The sequence below is a fragment of the Podarcis gaigeae genome (assembly GCF_964106915.1).
Source record: "Podarcis gaigeae genome assembly, chromosome: Z".
Classification (NCBI taxonomy): domain Eukaryota; kingdom Metazoa; phylum Chordata; class Lepidosauria; order Squamata; family Lacertidae; genus Podarcis; species Podarcis gaigeae.
In genome coordinates, this window is record NC_139691.1 from 16,500,551 (window position 1) to 16,526,440 (window position 25,890).

The following is a 25,890-nucleotide window of genomic DNA, read 5'->3' on the forward strand; positions in this document are numbered from 1 at the left end:
ATACAGATACCTTAAGTAAAATGCAGTGAGGGAAAAGGCCTTTGTGAAACAGCACTAGGAAGGACCCCATCTCGTTCACATCTATTCATCCTGCATAGGTAATTGTGTGTTGAGGCAGTGAACATAATAACCTGATGGATCAGGCCAATGGCTAGTCTAACCCAGTATCCTCTTCTTGCCACAGCCAACCAGATGCCTGTGGGAAACCTGCAAGCAGCACCCAAGATCAAAGGCATCCGCCTCTCCTGTGGCTTCCAGCGGCTGGTCTTCAGGAACATTGCTGCCTCTAACCATGGAGGCAGAACACAACCATCATGGCTGGTACCTCTCCTCCATGGAGTTGTCTAATCCTCTCTTCAATCTATCCAAATTGGTCACCACTGCCTCCTGTGAGGAGGAGTCCCACAGTTTAACTATGTGCTGCATGAATAAGTTCTTCCTTTGATCTGTCCTGAATGTTCTAATGTTCAGCTTCAGTGGATGCCCACAACCTGCAGTGTTAGGAGAAAGGGAGAGAAACTCTTCTCTTTCCATCTTTCTTCAGAGGAAAGTCCCAGAGGTGAGAGTGCTGAGTTCATGTGGTCTGGAGATTGCTTGTTCCTGGCCGCTGCAACTCTGGATGGAAGTGTAGCAACCAGCTCAACAGGGCCAGGTGACACAGAGCGACCAAGAAGGTTCCACTTGGCTCTGTATGAATCTGTTGCTGAATCTGGCCAAAGTCCTCCACATGAGCAGCTGGGCCCTGAACAAGGAGAGGAGGACCCCAGGCATGGGCTGTGTGTATATGCATGCACCAAATGCAGTTGTCCAAGCCTCTGTCTAACTCCCAGGCCTCTCTGCAGGTCACGCCTCTCAGTGGCCCTGTTGCACTTCCTTCTTGAGGCCTCTTGCTTGCTGAGATGGAGGGATGGTTGTGGGTTTCCCAGAGGCATCTGGTTGGCCACTGTTGGGACAGGAGGCTGGACTAGATGGGCCAAAGCCTGATCCAACAGGGCTCTGCTTATGTTCTTAGGTCAAATTAATGAACACGGTTGCCAATCATTTAATAGGTCCAATCTGAGTGAAATTTAGGCTACATACACACTCTACATTTAAAGCACCATGATACCACTTTAAACAGGGATGTCTTCCCCCACAGAATCAAAGAATTGTGGAGGTGGAAGGGACCCCAAAGGGCCATCTAGTCCAACCCCTGCAATGCAGGAATCTCAACTAAAGCATCCATTAGATGGCCATCCAAACTCGGCCCACCACCTCTAGTCCATTCCACTGTCACAGCAGCTCTTACTGGATAAGAAATGTAAAGCATTTTGACTCTGCACTGCACAAAGGAGGATGATTCTGAGATTCTTTTTATCTGTCCTGAACCTTCCAACATTCAGCTGCATTGGATATCCATGGGTTCTAGCATCAAGAGGGAGAAAAACCTTTCTCTCTCTGCTTTCTCCATACCATGCATAATTTTATAAACTTCTATCACGTTGCTCCTTACTTGACTTTTCCCTAAGCTAAAACACCCCTAAAAGAAAGAGGGAAATTATTATTATACCAATCACACAGCTAGATAATTGGGCTTACATTCATTTGAAGCTTTTCATATTCTCCAGAAAACACCAACAGACACAGAATATGGTCATTGCTTCATTTTCCTTTTTTTATATATATACAGAAATCATACACATACACACAAACTCCAATCTGAACCATTTGAAACAAAACAAGACACACAAAAAAAGAGGAAGTTGTAGTGGTAGAAGGGGTTAAGGAAGAAATCCATTATTTAAAGGAAAGGGATTGTTGTTGTGCAAAATGGTCCCCACAGCTGGTGCTACTCGGAAGTGCTTTTGTTTGCTGGGGGTCTTTTTCAAAAGACGGACACACACACGTATTCATAAAGGCTCGTTCCAACTGCTAAGCTGGTGAGAAAGTCCAACCTATGTACAGTGAACGGGAGAGATGTCGAATGCAATGCTGGCAGGTGGTGGAAAGCCAGGGGTGCCTCTATCTAGACGTGTCCATGTTCTCGTCCATAAAGTTATTGCAGTGTTCTATGACTTTCCTGGAAAGGAAACAGAGGTCAGTGATTTAGGAAATGGAAAAGGAACACAGACTGAGATATCACTATTATAAAACTTTTCCTCTCTCTCTTGTAACAACAGAACTTGTGGACATCCCCTGAAGCAAAGTGCTGTGAGTTTCCGGACAGATAAAAGGGACTTATTCACACAGCACATAGTTAAACTGTGGAACTCACTACCACAAGAAGTAGTGATGGCCACCAACTTAGATGGCTTTAAAAAGAGGACTGGACAAATTCATGGAGGTGGAGAAGGCCATCAATGGCTAGTAGTCACAATAGCTATGCTCTGCCTCCACAGTGGGAAGCAGTAATACTTATGGAAAACAGTTGCTGGAAATGGCAGGAGGGAACAGTGCTTTTGTGCTCAGGTGTTGCTTGTGGATTTCCCACTGCAGCATTTGGTCAGCTGCTGTGAGAATAGGATGCTGGACCAGATGGGCCCATGGCTCTTCTTATGTTATTACTATTAAATTTATTACCTGTTCTTCATCAGTGGGTCTGAGGACTGGTTGCAACAATTTAAAGTTCATAATTAAAAACAGATTACAGTCATAGGAATAGAGCGGGTCTCCAAAACATCTCAGGTGTCAAAGGCCAGGGTAAAGAGATCTGCCGCCGGAAGCTGCATAGTGGAAGTGCCAGACACATCTCTGCAGCGAGGGAGCTCCGCAACTTAGGGGCTGCCACAGAGAAGGCCCTCTCCTAGGCCAGCCCCAAATATCTGAAGGAGGTGGAACTACCAAGAGGGCCCCCTCTGCTGATCTTAACAGCTGGGAGGGTCTGTAGGGAAGGAGGTGGTCGTCAGTCACTATTGACACACTGCTCCGTGGCTACATCTGCATTAGAGCTTGAAGCAGTATCACACCACCTTAAGCAGCTGTGCCTTCCCCCAAAGAATAATGGGAGCTATAGTTTGTTCAGGGTGCCCAGAGTGGTTAGGAGACCTCTCTTCCCCTTCAAAGAGCTACAGGTTCCAAGGTTGTTCAGTAACGGATCTCTCTTCCCAAGGATCTCTGTGAATTGTAGCTCTTCTGAAGGGAACAGAAGATGCACCTTTAACAAGCTACTGGCCACGGTATTCTTTAGAGGAGGCAGCAACTGTTTAAAAGTGGTACGATACCAATATAAATGTATAGTGCAGATGGGGCCTATTTCTCCAGAGGACTTACCTTCCCATATCCTTCGTTTCTGGCCGGGCTGATGCCATTTTGATCATGTCACTCAGGAGGAGGAGGCCACCTTCTTTGATCAGTAGAGGGCAGTATTTGTCTGCTGTGAATGGGGAGGGTAAAGATGAGTTTACAGTGGTACCTCAGGTTATATACGCTTCAGGTTACATACGCTTCAGGTTACACACTCCGTTAACCTAGAAATAGTGCTTCAGGTTAAAAACTTTGCTTCAGGATAAGAACAGAAATCGGGCTCCGGCGGCGCGGCAGCAGCACGGGGCCCCATTAGCTAAAGTGGTGCTTCAGGTTAAGAACAGTTTCAGGTTACTGTATTTTTTGCCCTATAGGACGCACTGTCCCATAAGGCGCACCTAGTTTTTTTGGGGGAAATAAAGGGGGGAAAATTCCCCCGACCCCAGCCTCCAGAACAGGCAGCTCTCTGCAAGCTGTGGGAGACCAGCGCCGGATCCCGCTGCTTGCGGGGAGGTGCGCAAAGCCTGGACACGCTGAGCTTAGCGCGTGCAGGCTTCAGCATACAGGCAACACTCCGCAAGCAGCGGGAACCCAGCGCCGGGCTCCCGCTGCTTGCGGAGAGGTGCCCGAAGCCTGGACGCACTGAGCTCAGCGCGCACAGGCTTCAGCATGCAGGCAACTCTCTGCTGCTTGCGGAGAGGTGCGCGAAGCCTGGAGAGCGAGAGGGGTCGGTGCGCACCGAACCCTCTCGCTCTCCAGGCTTCAGTGAAAGCCTGCATTCGCCCCATAGGACGCACACACATTTCCCCTTCATTTTTGGAGGGGGAAAAGTGCATCCTATAGGGCGAAAAATACGGTAAGTATGGACCTCCGGAACGAATTAAGTACTTAACCCGAAGTACCACTGTACTCCCAACTACACTGAATTATAAAAGGAAAAGTGATCATATTTGGCTCTTAAAAGAGGGGCTGTCTACACTTCCTGATGCTGGGTTTGACTTCATTGATGGCAGAGGAACTCTACCCAGGAAAGGATATAAAAATAAGGTAGAAGGAAGAGAAATACCATCCTACTTGATGATCCTAAAAAATGTTTGGATACATCCATAGAGGTTATCCTGTAAGTTCAAAAAATTATTTTTCATTGAAGGTTCCCTGTCCTCCCATTTTTATCACATTATTCTTAACTGAATGTTTGCAGGGGAAGGGAATTGAAGAGCAAGAAGTAAACAAGATTAAAATAAGAGATTAAGTAAGCAGAGATTAAAATAAGATGCCACATCAGAGTTGGGGAACCTGTGACCCTCCAGCTGTTTTCGGACCACAACTTCCATCTTCCTCTGAGATGTTGGGAGTTGGGGGTCCAGCAACATCTGGGAGGTAAAAGAAAAACCTGCTGCCCCCACTCTAAGAGAAACTACCTCTCTTGGGATGGAATGCCTCTTCTAAATAGAGGCTTTCTGGCATTCCTCCTTCCATCTCAGGAAGGAACACTGCTTCTTAGAGCAGGAAGGGAAATCTACAGTCTCGCAAATCTTCATTCAGTCATTTCATTCTTTTAAATAGTTCATATACCTCTTAATATAACAAACTCTCCAAGTGGTCTGCACAATTTGCAATCACATACATAAAGAATCTAGGAAAACATGAGAACAGAAATACTGAAATTATGTCTATGGGCTGCTAGCAATGCTTCAAAGAAAATACATCAGTGATGCATTCTCACACCCTAAACTGTGACTAATTTTAACTACTGCTTGCTGAAACAACTCCCAGCAATCCCCCAGCAATGGCAAGGGATCATGGAAGTGAAGCCTAGGGGGTAGTTCAGTCAATACAGTGCGAGACTCTTAATCTCAGGGTCATGGGGTTCGAGCCCCACTTTGGACAAAAAGATTCCTGCATTGCAGGGGGTTGGACTAGATGACCCTTGTGGTCCCTTCCAACTCTTAACAATTCTATGATTCTAACATCTGGTGCGGATATTTCCTTAGAGGAACATTCTTAACTACCTAGTCTAAACCTCAGCTGCTGCAGTAGAGGTTTCTCAGGAGGGACTTACGGTAGACAGACACAAGGTTGAAAAGGGCCCACGTAGCCCAGTGCTGGCTCACTGGAGAGATTCCTTGAGGGATGAGCCTGAGGATTGGCTCAAAAGACCTGAAAAGATGACAAAAAGCAGGGTAAAAAAGTGATCAGGAGAAAGAATGGGAAACCCAACATTCTGCAGGTATTTTGTGGAGGTCAAATAACAATGACAACAATAACCATTTAAAAATGGTAAAGGAAAATATTACAAAACTAATATTAAAAATACAAGGTTTTCCAGGCCAATGTGGGTAGGGGAACGTAATCGCAGTTTAAGGATATGTCCGAGCCTAGCAAAAGCACTCAAGGGGGGGGGGGGTGGAGCAGTACCCCTGAGGGTGGTGTCCTGGGGAGAGTCCTGAGGGCCAGAACTGAGAGGGTCACATTTGGTCCATGGGCCTGAGATTCCCCAGCCCAGTCTCTGCCTACCTGTAGTTGATGTTCCTCCTGGAATTGACATCCCACCGCTGGATAGCTGCCCACATCCGGTCAACCACCTCCTCCCTGCGGGGCTCACTGATCATCCAGGCTTCCGGGCCGTCAAACATGATGTGGGAGAGGACTCCACAGGCATTGTAGGATACTTCAATGCCATCAGCTTCACTGTCCAACAGGTTGCTGTTGTGTATAAAATAGACATATAAGCTGAACTGCATCAACCTTTAAAGCCCTGGGACCTGGATATCTAAAAAGCCATTCTCTCCCAAAGGATTTTCTCCTCTGCAATCTTCCAACATCTGAGTTGTCTGTGGTTGGGACATGGGAAAAGGCCTCAGCTCGTTGGGCAGACCTAAACATCCCCAGCAAGGGAGGCCAATCACACACCTGACTGATGGCTTTTCATTGCTATACCAGTTGGTGGGGAGAGTACCTTCATAACTGAGGGCCCAGCTTGGTGCATCTGTTTGACCACTGTGAGGACTGGGTACCATACTAAATGGCCAATAGTCTGATTCAGCAGGGCTCTTCTTATGTTCTATTATTCACTCATCGCTGGAGGCAGGATGCCTCTGAAATCTAGTTGCTGGGAATGAGGTGCTGCCGTTTCACTCGGGTTCTGCTTGTGGGTTTCCTGTTGGGACATCTAGCTGGCCACTGAAGAAGAGGGGGCTGGACTAAGTGGGCCACTTTGGTCCATTCCAGCAGCCAATCCCTTCAGATATTCTCTTTTACCAGAGCAGAAGAGGATGGTGGTGCTTAGCCCTAAAAGATGCACCCACCTGAATACACTGATGAACTGGGATGTCATCAGTTGTGGGCGGAGCTCTTCCACCTCTGCCACATTTCCCAGGAGGCCCAGCATGTTGCGATGCAGTTCTTGCTTGTCGGGAAATTCCTGAAGGTGCAAGGAACAAAGATTGTAACAGAAGAGGGAGAGGGATTTAAAATGGTCATCATGCCAACCTCCCAGCCTACAGCAAGTCACCCTATGACCCCACTGCATGTTCCTGGCCTACAGCTCCCAACATGCCTGCTGGCTGGGGCTCATGGGAGTTTGAGTCTAGCAGTATATGGAAGGCCACAGGTTCCCCACCCCGATCTAAGAAGAGGCATTTCACTTTCTCATAAGGGGAAGCTTCAAGAGACATTGTTGCATCTCTTGAGAAGGAAATGCCTCTTCTTAGATCAGCAGTGGGGAATCTGAACCAGAAAGAAGCATTTCTGCATTGCTTGCAAGCTGCTTTTTAGATCAGGGATGAGAGACTTGTGGCCTTCTAGATATGATTAGACTCCAACTCCCACCATCCCTGGCTCTTGGCCAGGCTTGTTGGAGGCTGATGGGAGTTGGAGTCCAGCAACATGCGAAGGGCCCTGCAGGTTGCCCACCTCTGCCCTAACACACTTCTCACTTGGGGCCAATGGGAGACACTTTGCACCCAAGGTAGAAAACATTCTTGGCAACAGATATCCATGCACACACAGACACAGTGCACACGTCTGGTACATTGCTTCAAAGCATACCATTCATGAGAGTGTTCCAGTGATCCCACCCCCATGTATTTACTGAATGGCATGAGAGAAGGTTTCAGTTTGGGTGGGAGAGGTTTATGCACATCACACCTCCAGGAAGCTCGCAAACAGGACCTGAGCACAACAACACTCATCCTACTCATGGCTCCCAGCTACTGCCTTTGACAGTGGAGGTTGAATGTAAGGGTCCTGAAGGATCAGGCCACAGGCCAATCTAGTCCAGCATTCTGTTCCCCCAGTGGGCAATCAGATGGAATCCTACAAGCAGGTTGTTGAGTGCAACACCACTCTTCTCCCTACCCCTGCTGAGATTCCCAGCAATTGGCATACAGAGACAGGGGAGGGAAAATGAAAGATTCTAGGGTAATAATCTAATTAATACATGGAGGAGTTAATTAATGCATGAAATAGGTTGTCCTGCCAGGCTTGGCCAATGTCACTTCCCCTCACCTCGGGAGGATATGGGCAACCAAGCCTTTTGTTGTACTCATGCCCCAATGGGAAGCCTATAAACAGGACCTGAGCACACCAGCAACTCCCCCACACTTGTCACTCCCAGTGACAGGCATTCGAAAGTGATTATTCTGTTTCTGTAGTTCATGTAACTAATAGCGCTTGAAATTCTGCATACCTTCAAACACTCCAAGAAGAGCTTCATGCCACTGTAGTTGAGGAACATTTCACAATTGTTTGGGGTCTCGTCTGTGATGTTCCACAAGGCGCTCCAGGAGAACTCCATCACCTGATCACACTGCCGGAGTAATGGAAAAGGAAAAAAAGATTCAATCTATTGGGGTCTCTAAGGGGCTTCAGCCTCTGGCTTCTGTTTGGCTGGAAATCCTTCTTTGTGTCCTCACCACCAATCGGAGTGTGGTGGGCAGGGACAACGGACAGCATGGTTTTGGAGGCAGCACTTTGGAATGCTGGAAAAAGTGAGGCATCCCCCTCAAAAGCAGCAGCAGTGTGTGTGATCAGCACCACCAGGGTTAAAATCCTGATGCTGCCCCCTGAAGGGCACTGGGTAGTCTTGGGACAGTCTACCCGCCCACCCCCCACCTATCCTACTTTGCAGGGGGCTGTGATGGTGAAAGCCGGAGAAAAGTCAATACATTTCCTTGGAAGAAGGGGGCAGGAATGAAAATGTAATATGTTTGAAAGATTTGTTCTTTGGGGAAGAAGGTAAAATCTGGAGCTACCTGGGAGATCCTCAGAGTGATCTGTAAGTCACATGAACATAGAAAGGTGCCTTCTTGTGATTCAGACCATTAAGGTCCATCAGTATCAGTACAGTCTACACTGACTAGCAACAGCTCTCCATGGTTTCAGGCTGGGGTCTTTACCACACTCTACCGGCCTTTTGTAGTTTGATTAAAACTATATGATTTGATTTGTTCCTGGCTCTGGTGACCTTGTGGGGTTTGCAGGGGGTGGGGGAGGGCAGGACAGAAAACCAGATCTGAGTCATACCGTTTTATCCAACAGCTTCTTCTGAATCAGTTTCAGCATGGTCTGTTGGTGGGAAAAAGAAGCTATGTAAATGTTTAGGATAATTGAGGACAAGGGGTGGTCACTGGATAAAGCAGGCCCAGGGGCCAAATGCTGTCCATCAGTTTCTTCTCTCCCCCCACCCAATGTGGCCCCCAGAACTTGGCCAAGGCTGTATCTCCCTCACCAGGCCACGTCTCTGTTGACCCTGCCCATCATTCACTTGGCATGCCCTCTTTTATCCCCTGGTCCCACCCACTTCCAGCCTCTGGTCCTGACCACTTTTGGCTTCCCTGGCATGCCAGCCCCAGAAGGTTGCCTATAAGGGAATCTGGATGGTTTAAGTGGGAAAAGAATCCAGAAAGCGCCCTGGAAAGAAATTTTGGCTCAGCCTCTGTTAGCATTGAGCAGACGCCTGAAGGTTGCGTTCACGAAAACCCACCATGACAAACCCCATCTTGCCCACAGCCTCCTTGTGGTCGTTGTCCACCTGGCACACCAGGGCGTTACAAAGGTGCACCGCGATGCGCTGAATCGACTCGTCCTGCCGCGTTGGGTTTAGGATATTCAGGAGCAGCTCATTGACCCGCCGGTACTGGAACTCCACCTCCTCAGGGATGCTGAAGTTGCACAGAGTCAGGCAGCAGTTGCGCTGCACCTGGGGGAGGGAAGAAGGGAGGAAGTAGTGGTGACCAGGCAGCCAGAAAGGGCTGTCCTGCTTTAGGTGAGCTTTGGGCAATGCAGTCTCCCCAGTTTCCAGAAGGAAGCTGCCTTTCACTGAGTTAGACCGTTACCCCACTGAGCTCAGCACTGTCTACAGTGACTGGCAGTGGCTCTCAGGCAGATAACATTCCCACATTCCTACATGGTGATCCTGACTGAACGTGGGACCTTCTGTTTGCAGTGCAGATGCTCTGCCCACCAACCCACGGCGCTTTCCATGTCTGCCAGAGACACCGGAGAGCTGCTGCCGGTCAGGAAGATATTCTGACATGGTAGAAGGCAGCTTTGTTAAGCGCAGAACTCTGAACCTCTGAACCACTTGAAAAAGTCAGCAGTAATCAATCAATAAATCAGAAGCTTCAGCTAATAACTAACTGAAGCTTGCTTGGATTATTTGTAAGACTTTGCATGGGGATTTTAAGTCAGTGGAGATGCAAGTTAATTTGTTGCCCATTTTGATCCTGGTGCGTTTTTTCACAAGGAAGTTGAGAACTTTTGCTCTCAGCTCTGCCTCTGAGCCACCAGGAGCAGCCAATCAGATGCTTTCCCCTGCTAGACTCCACTGCAACAGGCTCCACTCCTAATGCAAGACACACTGCCCCTCTCCCTGACTCTACCTCTTGACTCTTGGGGGCCCCAGCAGACCTGGCCACCCAGGACCCACAATTATGTCAGTGAAATTATAAATTTGGCAGTGACCACTTACAGTGACTTCCTGGTAAGACTCCATGCCACTCAACACCACCTGGACAACCTGGCGCCGCAACTTGATGCTCTGCTCCAAGCGGTATTCTGCATTGGTGAGGTAGAACAGAGTGGCGCTTCCCGTCACCTGGATATTCTTATCGTATTTGTGGCACTTCAGAGCTGTTATAACTAGCTGTGGAAGCAGAGCAGGAAAATGCCATTGTCATTCAATTTTTTCTTGATTTTATTTTTAGCTTTTTTGCAAACCACTTTTAGAGGTGTTTTTTTTAAAAAAAAACACCACAACAATCAAGCAGGGTATACATTTTATGAAATAAATACAATTCTATAAGTCTATGATTCTCCTCCATGAGAATGTAAGAGCCCCGGCCGATCAGAGAAAAAGTTCTCTCTTATACAACGCCCTGGGATCTTAAAAAATAAGGATTTTTATATTTCATTTAAAAATTCACATAAAACAGAGAAAACAGCTGTAACAACAGACAAAAAATAAAACTGTAACATAAGCATGTGGAATAAGCATAACTGAACTTGGTTTAAGATAACAAAGTATACGTAAAGAATATTATCAAGTCTAGTTTCAGATTTGCCCGGCTTGTGACGAGAGCTGTCTTGAAAACGATGGTTCCACTGTCTATGTCGTCAAGGAATGCTAGATCAGACAGAAAGCACCTGGAGGGTCCAATCCTTGTTAGAATCTCAAATTATGCACAATGTTCTCCATTATAGCTCTGCTCCATAGTGAGTGGTCCAGTGTTTGATTTGGGGCTGTTTTCCACTGAGGTGCAATTACTCTTTGTATAAGCTTTGAAGATTATCTGTTGCTGCTACCAGTGGGGATCTCAGAAAACAGCAACAGAAATTGCCAGCATTTGGCTGTTCATCCCATATTCGGAATGGAAACCAATCCAGTGAATATAATAGGTACCCGCTGTTGTTGCTGCTTTCAGTCGATGGTCTGAACCCAGGACCATTTGCATGCAAAGCAGATGATCTACCTTTCCTTTTAAGTAAAGTAAGGTTCTAGTCCTCCTGGGTTCTAGTCCAGCCCTGAATACAGGGCTGAATTAAATAAGAACATTGGAAGCTGTCTTATACCAATCAATCTCAGTGCTGTCTTCACTGACCAGCAGCAGCTCTACAGGATTTTTACAGGGAGGTTTATTTCCAAATCTTACCTGGAGCTGCTGTTGAGGATTGAACTTGGGACCTTCTGCGTGCAAGGCAGATACTCTATCACTGAGGTATCGCCCTTCTCTTAAAACATAGGAAGCTGCCTTATACGAGATCATACCATTAGTCCCAGTGTGCTGACTGACAGCAGCTCTCCAGGCTTTCGGATAGAGCATTCCCACCCCCACCCCCACCCCCAGCACTACTTGGATATTCCATTGGGGATTGAACATGGAGCCTTCTGCATACAAAGCAGATGCTGTACTACCGAGCTATGGCCCTTTCTCAAAAAAGAGAATATAAGAATCATAGAATTGCAATTGCAATGCAGGAATATCAAATAAAGCATCCATGACAGACAGCCATCCAAACTCTGCTTAAAAACCTCCAAGGAAGGGGAGTTCCCACACCTTCCGAGGGAGTCCATTCCACTATTAAATGGCTCTCACTGTCAGAAAGTTGCTCCTTTTGTTTAGTTGGAATCTTCTTTCTTGTAACTTGAATCCATTGGTTTGGATCCTACCCTCCGGAGCAGGAGAAAACTAGCTTGCTCCATATTCCATGTGACACCTTTTAGCTATCTGGAGATGGCAATTGTAACTCCTCTCAGTCTCCTAGTCCTCATGGTTCAGAATAAAAGACTACGACTCGCTCACCTTGAGGGCTCTCAGGTGTTGGTTGCAGTGCTCAATACGAGTGATGTCAAAAAGGTTGTTGATGGCTCGAGACGTGATCTCAGGACGATGCTCGGTATATGCCTCAATGGCGTTGAGCACTTGCTCTTCACTCTTGCCCCCAGTAACCTGGCATGGAGAATGCGGACAGTTCAGAGGCGGCACAGGAGGTGTGAAGTATGGGGCAGTGGGTAGAGCACTGGTTTTTGGGATGGGGAAGACTTGGCTTCAAATCCCCAAGAACATGTTTCACTTATTTTGTTTATATATTTTGGATCCCAAAGGGCTCCAGAGCTGCAAACGGCAAGCAATAAAACAGCTTTAACATGTTTAAAACATCTTTAAAAACAACTTCGGTGCAGATGCAGACTGACAGAAAGATCTCAACTTAAAGTGCTTGTTGGAACAGGAAGGTCTTCAGCAGGCGCTGAAAAGGCAATAAAAAATGCACCTGTCTAACATTTTAATGGGACAGAATTCCAAAGTGCAGATGCTGCTATACTGAAGGCCCAATTCCTGCATTGTGGCTAATGGATCTCCTGAGAAGACAGTATCTGCAGGAGGCCCTCACCTGCAGAGTGCAGTGTTCAATTGAGTATATAAAGGGTGAGACAAGCTTTTAGGTATTTTCTACTTAAGATCACTCAAATTACTGCTGGGAGCAGATTAGATTGTGGGGTCAGTAATTTGCTTATGTTACCAAATTATGGATGGTGCTACGTGAATAATATAATGATCTCCCAGTGTAGCCTATGTGTGAGTGTGAAATCTGATTGAGAGCTATGTTTTCTGACCCATCGGCACAAATCAGATCAGTCCCTTTCAGAATCCATGAAGATCATATTCCTCAAGTAGACCTTATATGCATCCATGAGCTGCATTATTCCGCCAAACGATTAAAAATATTTTCCCCTCAGCTAAAAATATGCCTCAGTAGCAGATACAGTTATTATGAATACTTTTTGCCGTCTATTCTTGCTTTACCTTGTAGGCTGGGATGTGTGAGAGATGGCAAAGGGAGGTCTCGAAAAGGCCCAGGAACTGGAGAGGCTGCTTCAGGTTCCTGAAAGGGGTGATGCTGCTCATTTCAGGGCTGATGCTGGGGGAAAATAGGAAATACATGAAAAACCTCACCCAAGAGAAGCAGGCCGTTGGTCAGTCTGGCTAGTATGACTCTGACTGGCAGCAGCTCTGCAAGGTTCCACCTTCAGCTCCCCCAAGAACCTTTTAACTGGGAGATGCTCAGGGTTGAGCCTGGGACCCTCAGCACTCAAAAAAGAAGAACGTGTGGATTGAGTTGTGGCTCATGCCAGTCTTCTGTGCACATCAACCAGAGTCAGGCCAGTGCCCATTTAGTTGTCTTCAGCAGGGATGGGCACCCTGTTACCCTCCAAACATGGTGGGACTCCAACTCCCATAAATCCTGGCCAATGACCATGATGGCTGGGGCTGATGGGAGTTGGAGTACAATAAATATGTGAACACCCACTGGTTCTCCACTTCTGAGGTTCCCTCATGAGGAACGTGTCTTCTAAATAGTGGCATTCCTCCATTTCTTGCACACAGTATGGAATGCTCCTTCTTAAATCAGGGATGGCAAACCTGTGGCCTTCCAACCATTGATGGACTATAGCTCCCATCATCCCTGACCTATTTCCCATACTAGCTGCTGGAGGCTGATGTGAGCTGTTGGGAGTCTAGTAAGATCTGGTAGGGCCCCAGGTTCCCCTACCCCTGTTTGAAGCCACCAATATGGCTCCCGTCTGACTCACCTTGTCTGGCCCACTTTCTCATCCTCACTAGAAGAGGAGCAATTCTCTAACATGATGTGGCCAGAGATGTCCAGAGAGGTGAGGTTGACCAGGTTCTCCACAAAGAGGTTCAGCACCCGCTGGGTCAATTTGAATTTGTAATAACTGGAGAGGCGGTCCCTGGAGATGTCCAAGTGCCTGGGAACAAGGAAGAACAGAGGCATGACGGCAAGATAGAAGTGTGTAAAACTATGCATGGCAAGGAGAAAGAGGCTAGAAAGGAGTCATTCTCCCTCTTCCGTAACACTTGAACTTGGGGTGTGTGTGGGGGGAAATCTAATGAAACTGAATGTTCAGGGCGATGCATGGTTCAGCTATGGAACTCTTTCCCACAGGAAGAAATGATGGCCACTAACTTGGCTGGCTTTCAAAGAGGATTAGACTGATTCATGGAGGAAGACAAGGCTATCAATGGCTACCTGCCACAATGGTTATCCTCCGCTCCCACGGCTGGGAAGCAGAAATGCTTCTGAATACCAGTTGCTGGGAATCACAAGTGGGAGCAGTTGTGTTGTGCTCAGGTCCTGCTTGTGTGCTTCCCAGAGACATGCAGCTGGATGCTGAACTAGACGGACCAGAGGCTTGATCCAGCAGGGCTCTTCTTATGTTCTTATGATAATAATATTCATTACTAGGGGCTGTGGCTCCTGCTCACCAACCCCTCTTACTCTTTGCCATTCCTCCATACCTGACCAACATCCCCCCCCCCCCACAATGCCTTCCCCCTCCATTAAACAGTTTGCATGAGCTGGCTTGCTGTCCCTCACACTGCACTTGCAATGGCTGCTTCTTGGCAGCTATGCTAATTGCAGAGTGTGCCCAACCCCTTCCATTGCCACATATATTGGAAAATGATATTTATTTATCTATTTAGTTAGTTAGTTAGTTTATATATCGCCCTTCATCTATAGATCTCAGGCCAGTTCACAACATAAAAATACAGTATAAAAACACAAACTACATGATAAAAATAAGAACAAAAACAAACCAATAATCCCCCCTCCCATAGCACATCTGAAAGGGTATCGGATGTTAATCAGCCAAAGGCCTGGTTGAAGAGGAAGGTTTTCGCCTGGCACCTAAATATATCTATTTTAGCTCATTTCTTCTGCAGTTCTGCTACAGTTATTTTTATAAGGTCCTTACTGTGAGTAAATAATGGGTTTTATAGTATAAAAGTCAAATCAGTTGTACTCAGAGAAGTGCTGTTGGTTTCAATGGCTCTATTCTAGGGATGACCTTGAGCTTTGGCTTACAGCAAGGAAAGCATTTAAGCACATGCTGCCTGGGGGCTCATGGGAGTTGCAGTCCAAAGCACCTGGAGGACAGCAGGGTGGAGGAGCCCGAGCTAAATGCCTGCAAAAACAGTCACATAATTGGGGTAGAAATTCAATCAATTAAAAAGGCATTATCTTGTGGCAACGAGTTCCACAAGTTGGCTCTATCCTGGATGGAGAAGTTAACAATCAGGTCAACCCAGCCTTTGCTAACTCAGTGCTCCCCAGGTGTTTCAGACTACAACAACCATCCATGCAGGCTGGGGGTTGGTGGCAGTTATAGTAAAAAAAAACATGCAGGCTGGGGACTGATGGGGGTGCTAGTCCAGCCAGGCTAGTAAAGGCGGGGCAAAGTGGCTGCAAAAACAAGCGGGTCAACAGCACCATCAGCTGACCTGAGCTTGCGCAGTTGGGCGATGGCCTGAACATGCTCCTCACAGAGGTCCATGTTATAAAGCACCAGGGAAGCCAAGCTGTCCTTCCATTGGGTGAGGAAAAAGATGTCGTTGAGCTGGATCCCAGAGAGGTCCAGTGCAGTCAGTGAAGCCAGAGGTCGGAGCAGGCTCTCCACATTCACCCCTTTGGTCATCTGGCCCAAGTTGAGGAAACGCAGGCGGTGGAAGCCCTCAAATGTGAAGTCCTTGACCAAGACCTGGCGGGTTGGGTTTAAGTCGTCCTCACAGCCCCCTGGATTCTCCTCCTCATAGAAAATGTTGGTGCAGCCGAAGAGGCTGAGGGAAACAAGGGTGGGGCTGAAGCTGCCCAGGGTCTGGAGGCTCTTGGCTGTCAGTTTCTCACAGTTTGTCAAGAATAATTCAACCAGGTCCTAAGGGATGGAAAGGTAGAGTGAAAAGTTAGAAAAGTTCGGCTGACTTGGTTTCAGGCAGCTTCTCATGTCCCTATGAAAGATTAGGTTTGGGAACGATCCTGTGCCCTGGAGAGTGGTGCCTTCTGTGGAAGATGCCAAACAGAGGCAATGTCTGTTGCTCAGTGATAAAACAACTATTTTGCATGCAGAAGGTCCTAGGTTCAAACCACCATTGCATCTCTAGGTAAGGCTGGGGAAAAAACTTCTATTCCTATTTAATTCAGCTCTTTATTCAGAATCATGAGGACTAGAATGTGATTTTATTTTTTAGGGAAAGGGCATACAGCTCAGCAGCAGAGCATCTGCTTAGCATGCAGAAGGTCCTAGGTCCAATCCCCCATGGCCTCTCCAGGTGGGGCTGGGAGAGACCCCTGCCTGAACCAGCAAGATTCAAGGGACCAATGGTTCAATGCTACAAATTGGCTTCTTCTGTTCCTACCTGTTTTCGAATGGCTTCCAGGTCCTGATCTTGCACAATATCCTCCCGCAAATGGATTCTTGCCAGCCTGGTGCTCCGTGGATCTGAGAAGAGCGTGAAGAAGTTCTCATTGTGCTCAAAGATAGTGTCGGCGTTTACCAGCTCCACATACCTATGTTTAGAGACAGAGATCAAGGTGGGGAAACAATCTGAGCATTTTTCGTTAATCAAACATCAGCAGACAGAGGGGCTTGGGTTTGGCCGCCAGAAATAAGGATCCAAATCTTTGCTTAGCCCTGAAGCCCTTCATGGCTCCTTCCTGAACTAATAGAATTTTTCCGCCTACACTATCTCACAGGGTAAGTCATGAAGATTAAATACAAAAAGGATACATTGCTACTCATGTGTAAGCCTTATATATTAGGGCACTTAAGAAATTTAAATACAGTGGTCACATCCAGACCATACATTTAAGGCACACAGCTTCAACCAATAATCATGGGAATTGTAATTTGTTCAGGGTGCTGGAAATTGTAGCTTTGTGGGCCGTAAACTCAGAGTTATATTCCCACTACCTTTAACAAACTACAGTTCCCAGGATTCTTTGAGGGAAGTAATGTGCAGCACAGCTGTGATTCAAGTCTGTTTTCTGAAGCATGTGCCACCGTGCTCAAGACTTTACCATGAACCTCAGGAATGAGCAGAACTAGTAAGAAATTCAGCAGCAGAGCATATGCTTTGCATGCACAAGATTCCAGGTTCAACCTCCAGCATCTCAAGTGAAAAAGACTCCTGCCTGACACTCCAGAGAGCCATTTCCAGCCATACAAGGCAGAGCTAGATGGAGCAGGGGTCTGACTCTGTGTAAGGCAGGTTCTTTTAGAAGCATCTCTCTGCCAGGGACTGAAGTGACCAGGCTAGGATAGTGAAGACAAGGTGCTCCCAAATACAATAAATAAATAAATAAATAAATAAATAAACTTACTCATTGACAAGTCTGTCACAAATCTCACTTGGCAGGAAGATGTCTGGGTGGAGACGGAGTGTCTCATTGTCCAGCAAGTAGCAAAGAGTCCCCTCCAAGTTGTAAAGACAATAATCAGTGCAGAGGGTCATCAGAGGGTCTGGGCTGTCGGAAGCCATCTTGTGGCAGTGAACAGGGGAAGACCAGTGAGAGTGAGGGAGAAGGGGCAAATGTGGGGCAAAAAAAGTGCTTCTTCGTCCCCACCTGGAGTTCCTGTTCCTTTGTTTTAGGGATATTCCCCACTGGACTTTGCGGGAATGCTGCAGGCCGATGGCGGCGGGGTGGAGAGAAGAAGATAAATCAGAGAGTGGGGTGGGACATTTTCCACCAGAAAGCACAGAAGTCCTTGCAATATTTTCCCACCCTCAAGCCAAACAAAGATTCAGTTTCAGTGGCCTGAAGGCAGACCAAACAGGGATGGGTGTGTGGTAGTCTTGGAGACCAAAACTCAACCTTGACTAAATGTCTAATGAAACGGGGGTGGGGGGGGGCAAAGGGGACTTTATGGGGTATTTTAAGGGACACAAAGGAGGGGTAGACAACATGGTGTGCTCCAGATGCCTTGAACTACAACCCCCCCCCTACTCCTTGACTATGGCTAACGGGAACTGTAGTCCAGCAAAGTCTGGAATGCAGCAGGTTGGGGAAGGAGCCTCCAGTCCATTCAAGCAACATTAAAATTACACACACACACACACACACACAACTTTATTTTATTACATTGTTCTTCCGCTGCTCCCCAAGGAACATAGGCTAGCATACATTGTTCCCCCTCAATTTTAATCTCACAACCAGAGAGATAGTTTGATGAAGAGGCAGTGTATCCTGCTTTACAGAGGAGAGGCCTCTATTGGAAGGCTCTTATTTTGAAGAGCTGCCTGAAGTCCAATTTTGGCTTAAAGGGGATGAATCCCAGGAAGCAGAGGAGCATCAGCAGAAAACAGCTGGGCAGTAGAGTAAGCAAGCAGGCTGCTGCTCAGCTGCTCACAGTCTTCCCAATACCCCACTGAGGTGAGCTTTACCTTTCTTTCTATTCAGATTATAGTCATTATATCTAAATTTGCATATACATGTATAGATCAGCATATGCACATTTTCTGCAAATGTGTCCCCACATCTGTCTTTTTCTATAATGTGCAAGTGACTACCTTAGTAGCCCAGAGAGAGAGAAAGAGAGAGAGAGAGAGAGAGAGAGAGAGAGAGAGAGAGAGAAAGAAAGAGTGCATTAAAAAGCAGTGTTAATAAAAGAAAAAAGAAAAAATATGCACATTACAAACTTTTACACCATTTATCAAATATGTGAGAAAGAGACAATTACTTACAAAGTGCCATGAAAACTTACAAACTACCTAAAATAAAGTGAACTGCAATATCAGATTTTACTAGGTTCTTACAAATTCGTGACTTAGTTTTTCGTTTTTTCTTGTTTTTTAAATAAGTTCAAGAAGATTCAAGAAAAGGGTAAGTTCAACACTTTTCCTGGTAGCTGTGAGGTCCACATGTTATGGGATTGCCCCAAAATCCAACCCTTCTTGTCCTACAAGAAATATGCAAGGTAACTAAACAGAAGCCACCCCAGAACTGGTCCTATTGAATATTTTCCAAGACAATAGCACACACATCATAAAGAGCTTATAACCCACCTACTCTCAGCATCCAGAAGCATCATAGCCAGACACTGGAGAGACCTGTCACAAGTGAACATGGACCACTGGTACCAAATTGTATGGGAAACAGCCTACCTAGAAAAGCTAACCAACATACTGAAACTGAAAAGGGGACAAATAAAAGAGGACGCATTCGCCCCAGAGTGGCTGCCCTTTATTACACACACAGTCCAACAAGACAACAAGAACCCACCGTTAGCACACAAATCAATATGCTTAACATGACTCAACAACCCCACTGCAAAGAAATCTGCAGTCAACTGAAGGTAACCAACCATGCCCTTGGCTCCCCCCAAAAAACTTTCTCACTGCCATTGAAAACTAATAAATGAAAAGAAAGAGAATCTACCCAAGTGACGATGACACAAAAACCTCACACATACACTAAGTAAAAGAATGTAAGTTTACTACCACCCGTCCCCTCAATCTCTCTCCCCACCTCTCTTCTCCCCCAACCTTATATTGTATACAACATTAATGGCTCACATCAAATGTAACTTATCCATAGAAAAGACTTTGCAACCTGAAAATAGACACAATGCAATACTTTTCTAACCCAAGAAAATCTTTAATAAAAACTTTTTAAAAAACAAAACCATTTTCATCCAGCGCCTAAATATCAAGACATTAAGCTCTTGTCTAATTTCAGGTGGGAACTCATTCCAGATGGCTGGAGCTGCAACATTAAAAACCTAGCCTTTACTGCATACATAGCACACCTCTGGGGCATGCAGTACTCTCAGCAATGTCCCACCTGAGCAACAAAGTTGACCAGCAAGGATATGGGGCCGAGACAATTTCTTAGGTAATCTGATCCCAAGGTGCAGGAAGCAAAACACTGAACTTCACCCCATAGCACACTGGATTCTCTTCCAAGATATAAAAAGATGGCAGGCACTAAATACTTATTTTAAAAATAAGTAACCTTCCTAAAAATGCACAGCTTAATTAACTGTGTGTGCCTTTTTAGTTAAGGAAAATAGTTATTATGGCTACTAGCCACCACTCAGTTAAAACCTATGTTTGACCTCCACTGTTGGAGGAAATATCTCACTTGCTGGCAATTGCAGGTGGGCAGAGAGCTCCTGTGCTCAGGTCCTGATTGTGAGCTTCCCATTGGAGCATCTGATTGACCACTGTGAGAACAGGATGCTGGACCAGGTGAATCACTGGCCTGATCCAGCACTTCTCTTCTTATGGCCTTGTAACTGATTAAAGGTTGCAGCTCTACTACTTGCCCAAAGACTTGAAGTCTAGTGCTACTCCCGCTTCTCAAGGCAGGCTGTGCCAACCTCAAGTAAACTGTGCACCTGAGTAAATCCCTTTTATAGCCTTCTGACAATCTAGGACTCTTTTATAAGCTGCGTAACCTTTCTAGCCAGGGCAACAGAATTGCATGATCATAAGTCATCGCTGCAGCCAATGCTGCAGTTGCAGTCAAGAAGGGAGGTGTGGTGGAAGAAGAGAGCAACACAGACCAACATCCAGAGTGGACTAAACCAGACTATTAGATTCCAGCAGAGCCTACAGTTTTGAAGAGGAAAGTGCTTTGACCTTCCTGCTGATGTTCCCATGGATCCCCACAAACAAAAAAACTTGGAACAAATCAAAGGCAACCTGCGTCTTCACCTTCCCTTTGCATGAAAGTCTGAAGTTATTTCAGAATATGATACTTAGTGCATGTGCATTAGAAGTCAGTTTTCCACTCAAATCTATGTGTGTTCCTTCCAAATGATGTAGATATCAGATACAGGAGGAAAAGAATGAGACTGTCCCTGCAACATCAGATTTAAATCTGATGTACTAGTATTCTTCAAGCCTTTATTCCACATTAACTTGAGATCTGTATGTACCATCGTAACTGATTTAAATGGGATGGTACGTCAGTTTCATACACAAGCATTGTTGAACACTCTGTTTAACAACACGTAGAGTTGCCAACTTTACAAGTATCGTCTGTAACTGACGTTTATCAGCCATTCATCTGCAGCAAATTAGCAGGTGGCATAAGGTTTATCTCCAGGCTGTGAAGAGCCTCATGGTGCTAATTTCTGCAGATCAAGCGTACACAGAATCAGGGTAGTGATTAGAATGTCAGGTTTGAATCCACACACTGTCATGAAGTTCACTGGGTGACCTGGGCTCTATCACAAATCTCTTAGCCCAACCAACCTCACAGGGTTGTTGTGACGAGAAAAGGAGAACTCCATGTAGAAAAGGCAGGAACAGAAATGCAATACTAAATGCATGACATTCAAAAACAGCAATTTAAGTCCCAAAGAGTTGCTCTGGGCAAAGGTAACTGTTTGATCCTCCACTAACATCTACTTTTTTTTGTCCTTCTCAATTCCAAGTGGGCATTTGGGGCATTGGGACATTTTATAACCATTCAGCAGCCATCAGGCACTCCACACCATCCTCTGCGTTTTCTTTTTCCACCCTCAACATTCCTGCCATTCTGCATACACATAGTGCCTTCCAATACAACTTTTTAAAACTAAAACAGTCTATTTTCTGCAATTGATCAATAAGTATATTTATCTGCAGGAGGGAGTATTGGGGAAATGGATTTACCAGTGGAGTCCTTTCTATGCATTATATTTTGAGGCATCTCAGCTGACACAGAGCCCACAGCACCAGATTATAGTGGGTAGACACCACATTTTCCTATGGGGCAAGTGGATTCCTGAGGCTTCCTCTCGTTTTAAGGAATATTTATTTATTCATCTTATATACTGCTGTTACATGCTACTTGTAGTTTACGAGCAGCATTACTATATCCTGCACCAGAGGTAGAAACCCCTTTGGTTTCCAGATGCATCTGGACTTCGATTCCCATCGTCCCTGACCATTGGCCATGCCATTTGGGGTTGATGGATCTGGAGTCCAACAATACCCGGAGGGCTGTAGGTCCCCACTGCTGCCCTATGTCCACTCATTCACCCCAAGTGGATCCTGAGGCAAAGCTGTCTGAAAGGTGCTGTGCGCCACTTTCCCTGTGAGTCTCCCCCATTCCCAGCAAAAGAACCTGCACAGATATCTGCCTTGGCACATATGCCATAGACAAAACACAGGTGGATTTTGGACAATACATCATTTGTCAACCCCTCCTCTCAACAAGTGGGCCTCAAGGCTGAGATTTTCCCGTGATGGAATTTCAAGGTTGTGGTGAGATATGGGTTACTAGCTTTCTGAAGAATGTGCACATATTGCTACCCTTGCCACGGGAACATCCCAGATGGATCAGCTGTCACCCCTCCTCTCAACAGGTGGGTCTCAAGGGGCTTGATATCCTTCCAGTGGTGGGGTTTCGAGGTTTCGCCAACCCACCCACTGGGCCCACCGATTGCGCCCTTGCAGCGAGTAGCTCCCATGCAATTTGGGTGGGGTGGAAGGGGGGGTGCTGCCCATAATCTCCGCCCCCGCCCCGTTGCAGCAGGGTGGATCCCAGCGGGTCCTCCGCCCCTCCCAGCAATGCACGAATTGCTCCCAGGGTACCACTTCCACCTTCCCCATCAGTCACACGCGCACTCACCTGGCTCCCCGGCTCCCTGGACGAAAGAGAGTGTCCGGGTTGGAGTTGGTTCCGTTTCCGGTAGGGATAAGAGAAAAGGGGCGGAAGGGGGGTTGGATAGAGATTAAGCGAAAGAAAAGCTGCGGGGGGAGTCCCTAGTTCCCACCCGGGTCCCCTCTCTTTCTTTCCCAATTCTCTCTCTCTCGATCGCTCTCTCCACCCCGCCGCAAGCAGCAGCAGCACCAGCCGCTGTCAACAAATCGCAACGTCACTTCCGGCAGCCGGTCTCCTCTCCTTTCCTAGAGAATCAGAATGACGTATCTTTCTCCCCTCCCCTCCCAGAAATAAGGCTACGAGCGGAGGGTTCCGACCCGCCCATTTCACCTCGCAGACTTGGATCGCACATCCACGCAATAAACCTCTGAAGCTCTTTGGCTTCCACCGCCTCACCCAGCAAAGAATCATGGGAACTGTAGTTTGTCCAAGTTGCTGAGGGGCTGTACTGTAGTTTTGCGAGGGTGACGCTACAGTTCCCATGATACTTGATGGGAGTGTGTGCTCTAAATGTGCAGTTAAATGTATGGTGTGGATGTGACCTCTAAAGGAGATTTCCCCTTTATCACAGCGACCTGGCCGTTGGCCATGCTAGCTAAGGCTGATGGGAGCAACAGCTGGAGGACCAAATGTTCCCCACACCAGTTCCAAAGGGAGCCCCCATACCAACTTGTCAAGCTTCAGCTGCAGTTTATTTACCCAAATCCAGCCTGTTACCAATTCCACATAGCAGTTTTATGCTTCCATGTTTCACACCAGAATCCTTGTAGTTCAGTTGGGCTTTTACTAATACAGAGCCTATTGTCACCTACACCAAATGTGTTCTGACTATATACAATTTTGGTTTTAAGTGCGATCCCCATAATGTAACCCCTGCATAAGTAGAGGGCTTACTATATTTGTGACCCTGTCACTGTATTACAGCAACCAGAGGGGTATAACAGCTTGTTGGTCTGTTGCAAAGCAAACAACAGAGTCCTGAAGGCCTGTAAAGACTTAACCAATTTTTAATGTAATGGGCTCTCATGGTGTACAGTCCATTATTTAAATGCATTAAGTGTTACACTTAGCAAACATGTGGGGGGGTGTAAACAGTGGGGTTAAATAGCAATGAGATACCAAAAAATGTCTGTGACAATTCAATTTAAATTGGCAATACAATTTATGTCAAATTCACGCACGTATAAAAGCACAGAACTGCTCTTTCACAAGAGCAGTTCTAGGACACAATCATCTAAGTAAGGCACCTGTGAGCAGGACAAGTTCTACCCTATCTATCAAACTTCATGCTACATAGACAGCTCCCCTAGGATATTTTGGGCTTGAATAAAAGCAAGTTTCCTATTTTGTTAACTATTAAACTGGGTTTAGGGCCTGCCTCAACATACAAGTTTGGTGATAAATATTCTACAAATTGCAATAGAATAGTTATTTTAGTTTGCAGAGTCCCCAGAACTCTGGAACTAGGAGGGGTTTTTTAATTGTTTCTTCCTATATGCATAATAATATAAGGTTATTATCACACATCACTGAAAGACTTGTAGTACCTCATCACAATCCAGGATTTGCATTAAGTCAATGGTGAGGGAGGAGAGCAAAGCAGGTTTTAAAATGACAGAATTAAGCAGGATTAAGAGAAAAACAGAGCAACCGTGGGGGGGGGGGGCTGAAGAAGAAGAAGAAGAAGGAGGAGGAGGAGGAGGAGGAGGAGGATGATTTATTATTTCTACCCTGCCCATCTGGCTGGGTTTCCTCAGCCACTCTGGGCAGCTTTAAACAGAACATTAAAAACAGAATAAAACATCAAACATTAAAAACTTACCTAAACAGGGCTGCCTTCAGATGTCTTCTAAAAGTCAGATATTTGTTTATTTCCTTGACATCTGATGGAAGGGCGTTCCACAAGCAGGGCACCACTACCGAGAAGGCCCTCTGCCTGGTTCCCTGTAACCTCACTTCTTGCAGTGAGGGAACTGCCAGAAGGCCCTCGGAGCTGGACCTCAGTGTCCAGGCAGAACGATGGGGGTGGAGACGCTCGTTCAGCTATACTTTAGGTAAAGACACTCCTTCAGGTAAAGAGATACTGTAGAGGTTTGGGTGAGAGGTTGGCAAGGTGCATTGGGGGGTATGTAGGGCTGGCGAACAACTAGAGTAGGGCATGATAATAATCATTCATCTGATGAGGTGTCCTCTCTAGTTCACCAAAGCTTTGTGACAATAAACCTGTTGTAGCTTATTCCTATGTATTTCTGCTCAGAATGTCCATTTAATTCAATGGGACTTGCTGCCAGGTAAGTCTTCATCAGCTATTCTAAACATCTTGCCTAGGAGTAAGTTCTGTTGACTCACTGGGGATTACTTCTGAGTAGACGCTAGTAGGACTGCACTGCAAGTCTTAAGGTGTCACAAGAGATATATTAAGGGGCATTTTAAAAATAAAGGAATATATCCAATTCATAGTAGAACCACTGAAAAAAATGGAATTATGCTCATTAATTTTAGTGCATCCACATTATGACAACCACTGAATTGAACTCAACATGTTGTTTTTTTAAATATATAAAATGCTTAGTTTCTTTTTCTTTATGATGCTAAGAGGTATAAAAAGATAGGAAAATTACATCCAGCTAAGTAGATCCCACTGAAATTAATGGAGCAAAGTTAGATATGTCCATTAATTTAAATAAGTCTACTCTTAGTAGAAGTAATGTGAATGCAATATGTTCTAGTGAATAATTGTAATATATTTTAACTGTTTTTAATTCTGAATTTTAAATTGTTGGAACCTGCCTTGGAAGAGTGTAATACATTTAATACTAAATATTAATATTAATGGTATAATTAATAGCTACAACCCAATGCTTCTACCCTCAGTAGGACTAATCTAGGCCATATTGTATAGGTGGCTTGTTATTTATAAAGGCTTGCATTTAATGCTCGTCCTCCTCAGGGTAGACCCACTGGAACTAAGACCTAAGCTACTCCTAGTCCCTCAGTTTCAGTGGGCCTACTCTATATAGGACTAATTTAGGTCCCCTTGATTTCTGAGCGGTGTGCACCTCTTTGTTTATTGTGGCTTGCATTTGATACTAGTCCTCGACAGACAGACCCTTTCAAATTAATTAAGGCCTAAGCTTGCCATAGCCCTTACTGTCAGCGGGTATACTCTTGAGTAGGACTAACACCGGCGCCCACCTCCCCTTCCCCTCCCGC

General features: G+C 46.0%; 1 protein-coding gene across 4 annotated transcripts; it reads right to left on the reverse strand.

The window, feature by feature from the left end:
- Positions 1-1,628: 1,628 nt before the first annotated feature.
- ZER1 (zyg-11 related cell cycle regulator) lies at positions 1,629-24,949 on the reverse strand. 4 transcript variants are annotated; one of them, XM_083722176.1, is made up of 16 exons: positions 24,500-24,949; positions 17,404-17,702; positions 16,440-16,590; positions 15,528-15,958; positions 13,817-13,993; positions 13,029-13,143; positions 12,027-12,173; positions 10,196-10,369; positions 9,209-9,424; positions 8,749-8,790; positions 7,913-8,032; positions 6,531-6,646; positions 5,740-5,928; positions 5,285-5,382; positions 3,250-3,352; positions 1,629-2,059 (listed from the first exon to the last, which is right to left on the reverse strand). In XM_083722176.1, exons 2-16 carry the CDS (start codon positions 17,559-17,561, stop codon positions 2,002-2,004), a joined length of 2,295 nt encoding a protein of 764 aa, XP_083578302.1. In that variant the 5' UTR covers positions 17,562-17,702; positions 24,500-24,949; the 3' UTR covers positions 1,629-2,001. The 4 variants fall into 4 exon arrangements, with proteins under 4 accessions (XP_083578302.1, XP_083578303.1, XP_083578300.1 ...); XM_083722177.1 differs by lacking the exon at positions 24,500-24,949 and adding an exon at positions 22,645-23,039 and having other exon boundaries at positions 3,250-3,349; XM_083722174.1 differs by lacking the exon at positions 24,500-24,949 and adding an exon at positions 22,645-23,032.
- Positions 24,950-25,890: the final 941 nt, after the last annotated feature.

Bases quoted from the DNA above. Each gene is read 5' to 3' on its own strand.
- ZER1 (XM_083722176.1), bottom strand. From the start codon at position 17,561: ATGGCTTCCGACAGCCCAGACCCTCTGATGACCCTCTGCACTGATTAT. The intron at 16,591-17,403 runs GTAAGTTTATTT...CTCTAAACATAG, and splicing joins TGTGACAGACTTGTCAATGA to GTATGTGGAGCTGGTAAACG. The intron at 15,959-16,439 runs GTAGGAACAGAA...TCCATCCCTTAG, and splicing joins TGGAAGCCATTCGAAAACAG to GACCTGGTTGAATTATTCTT.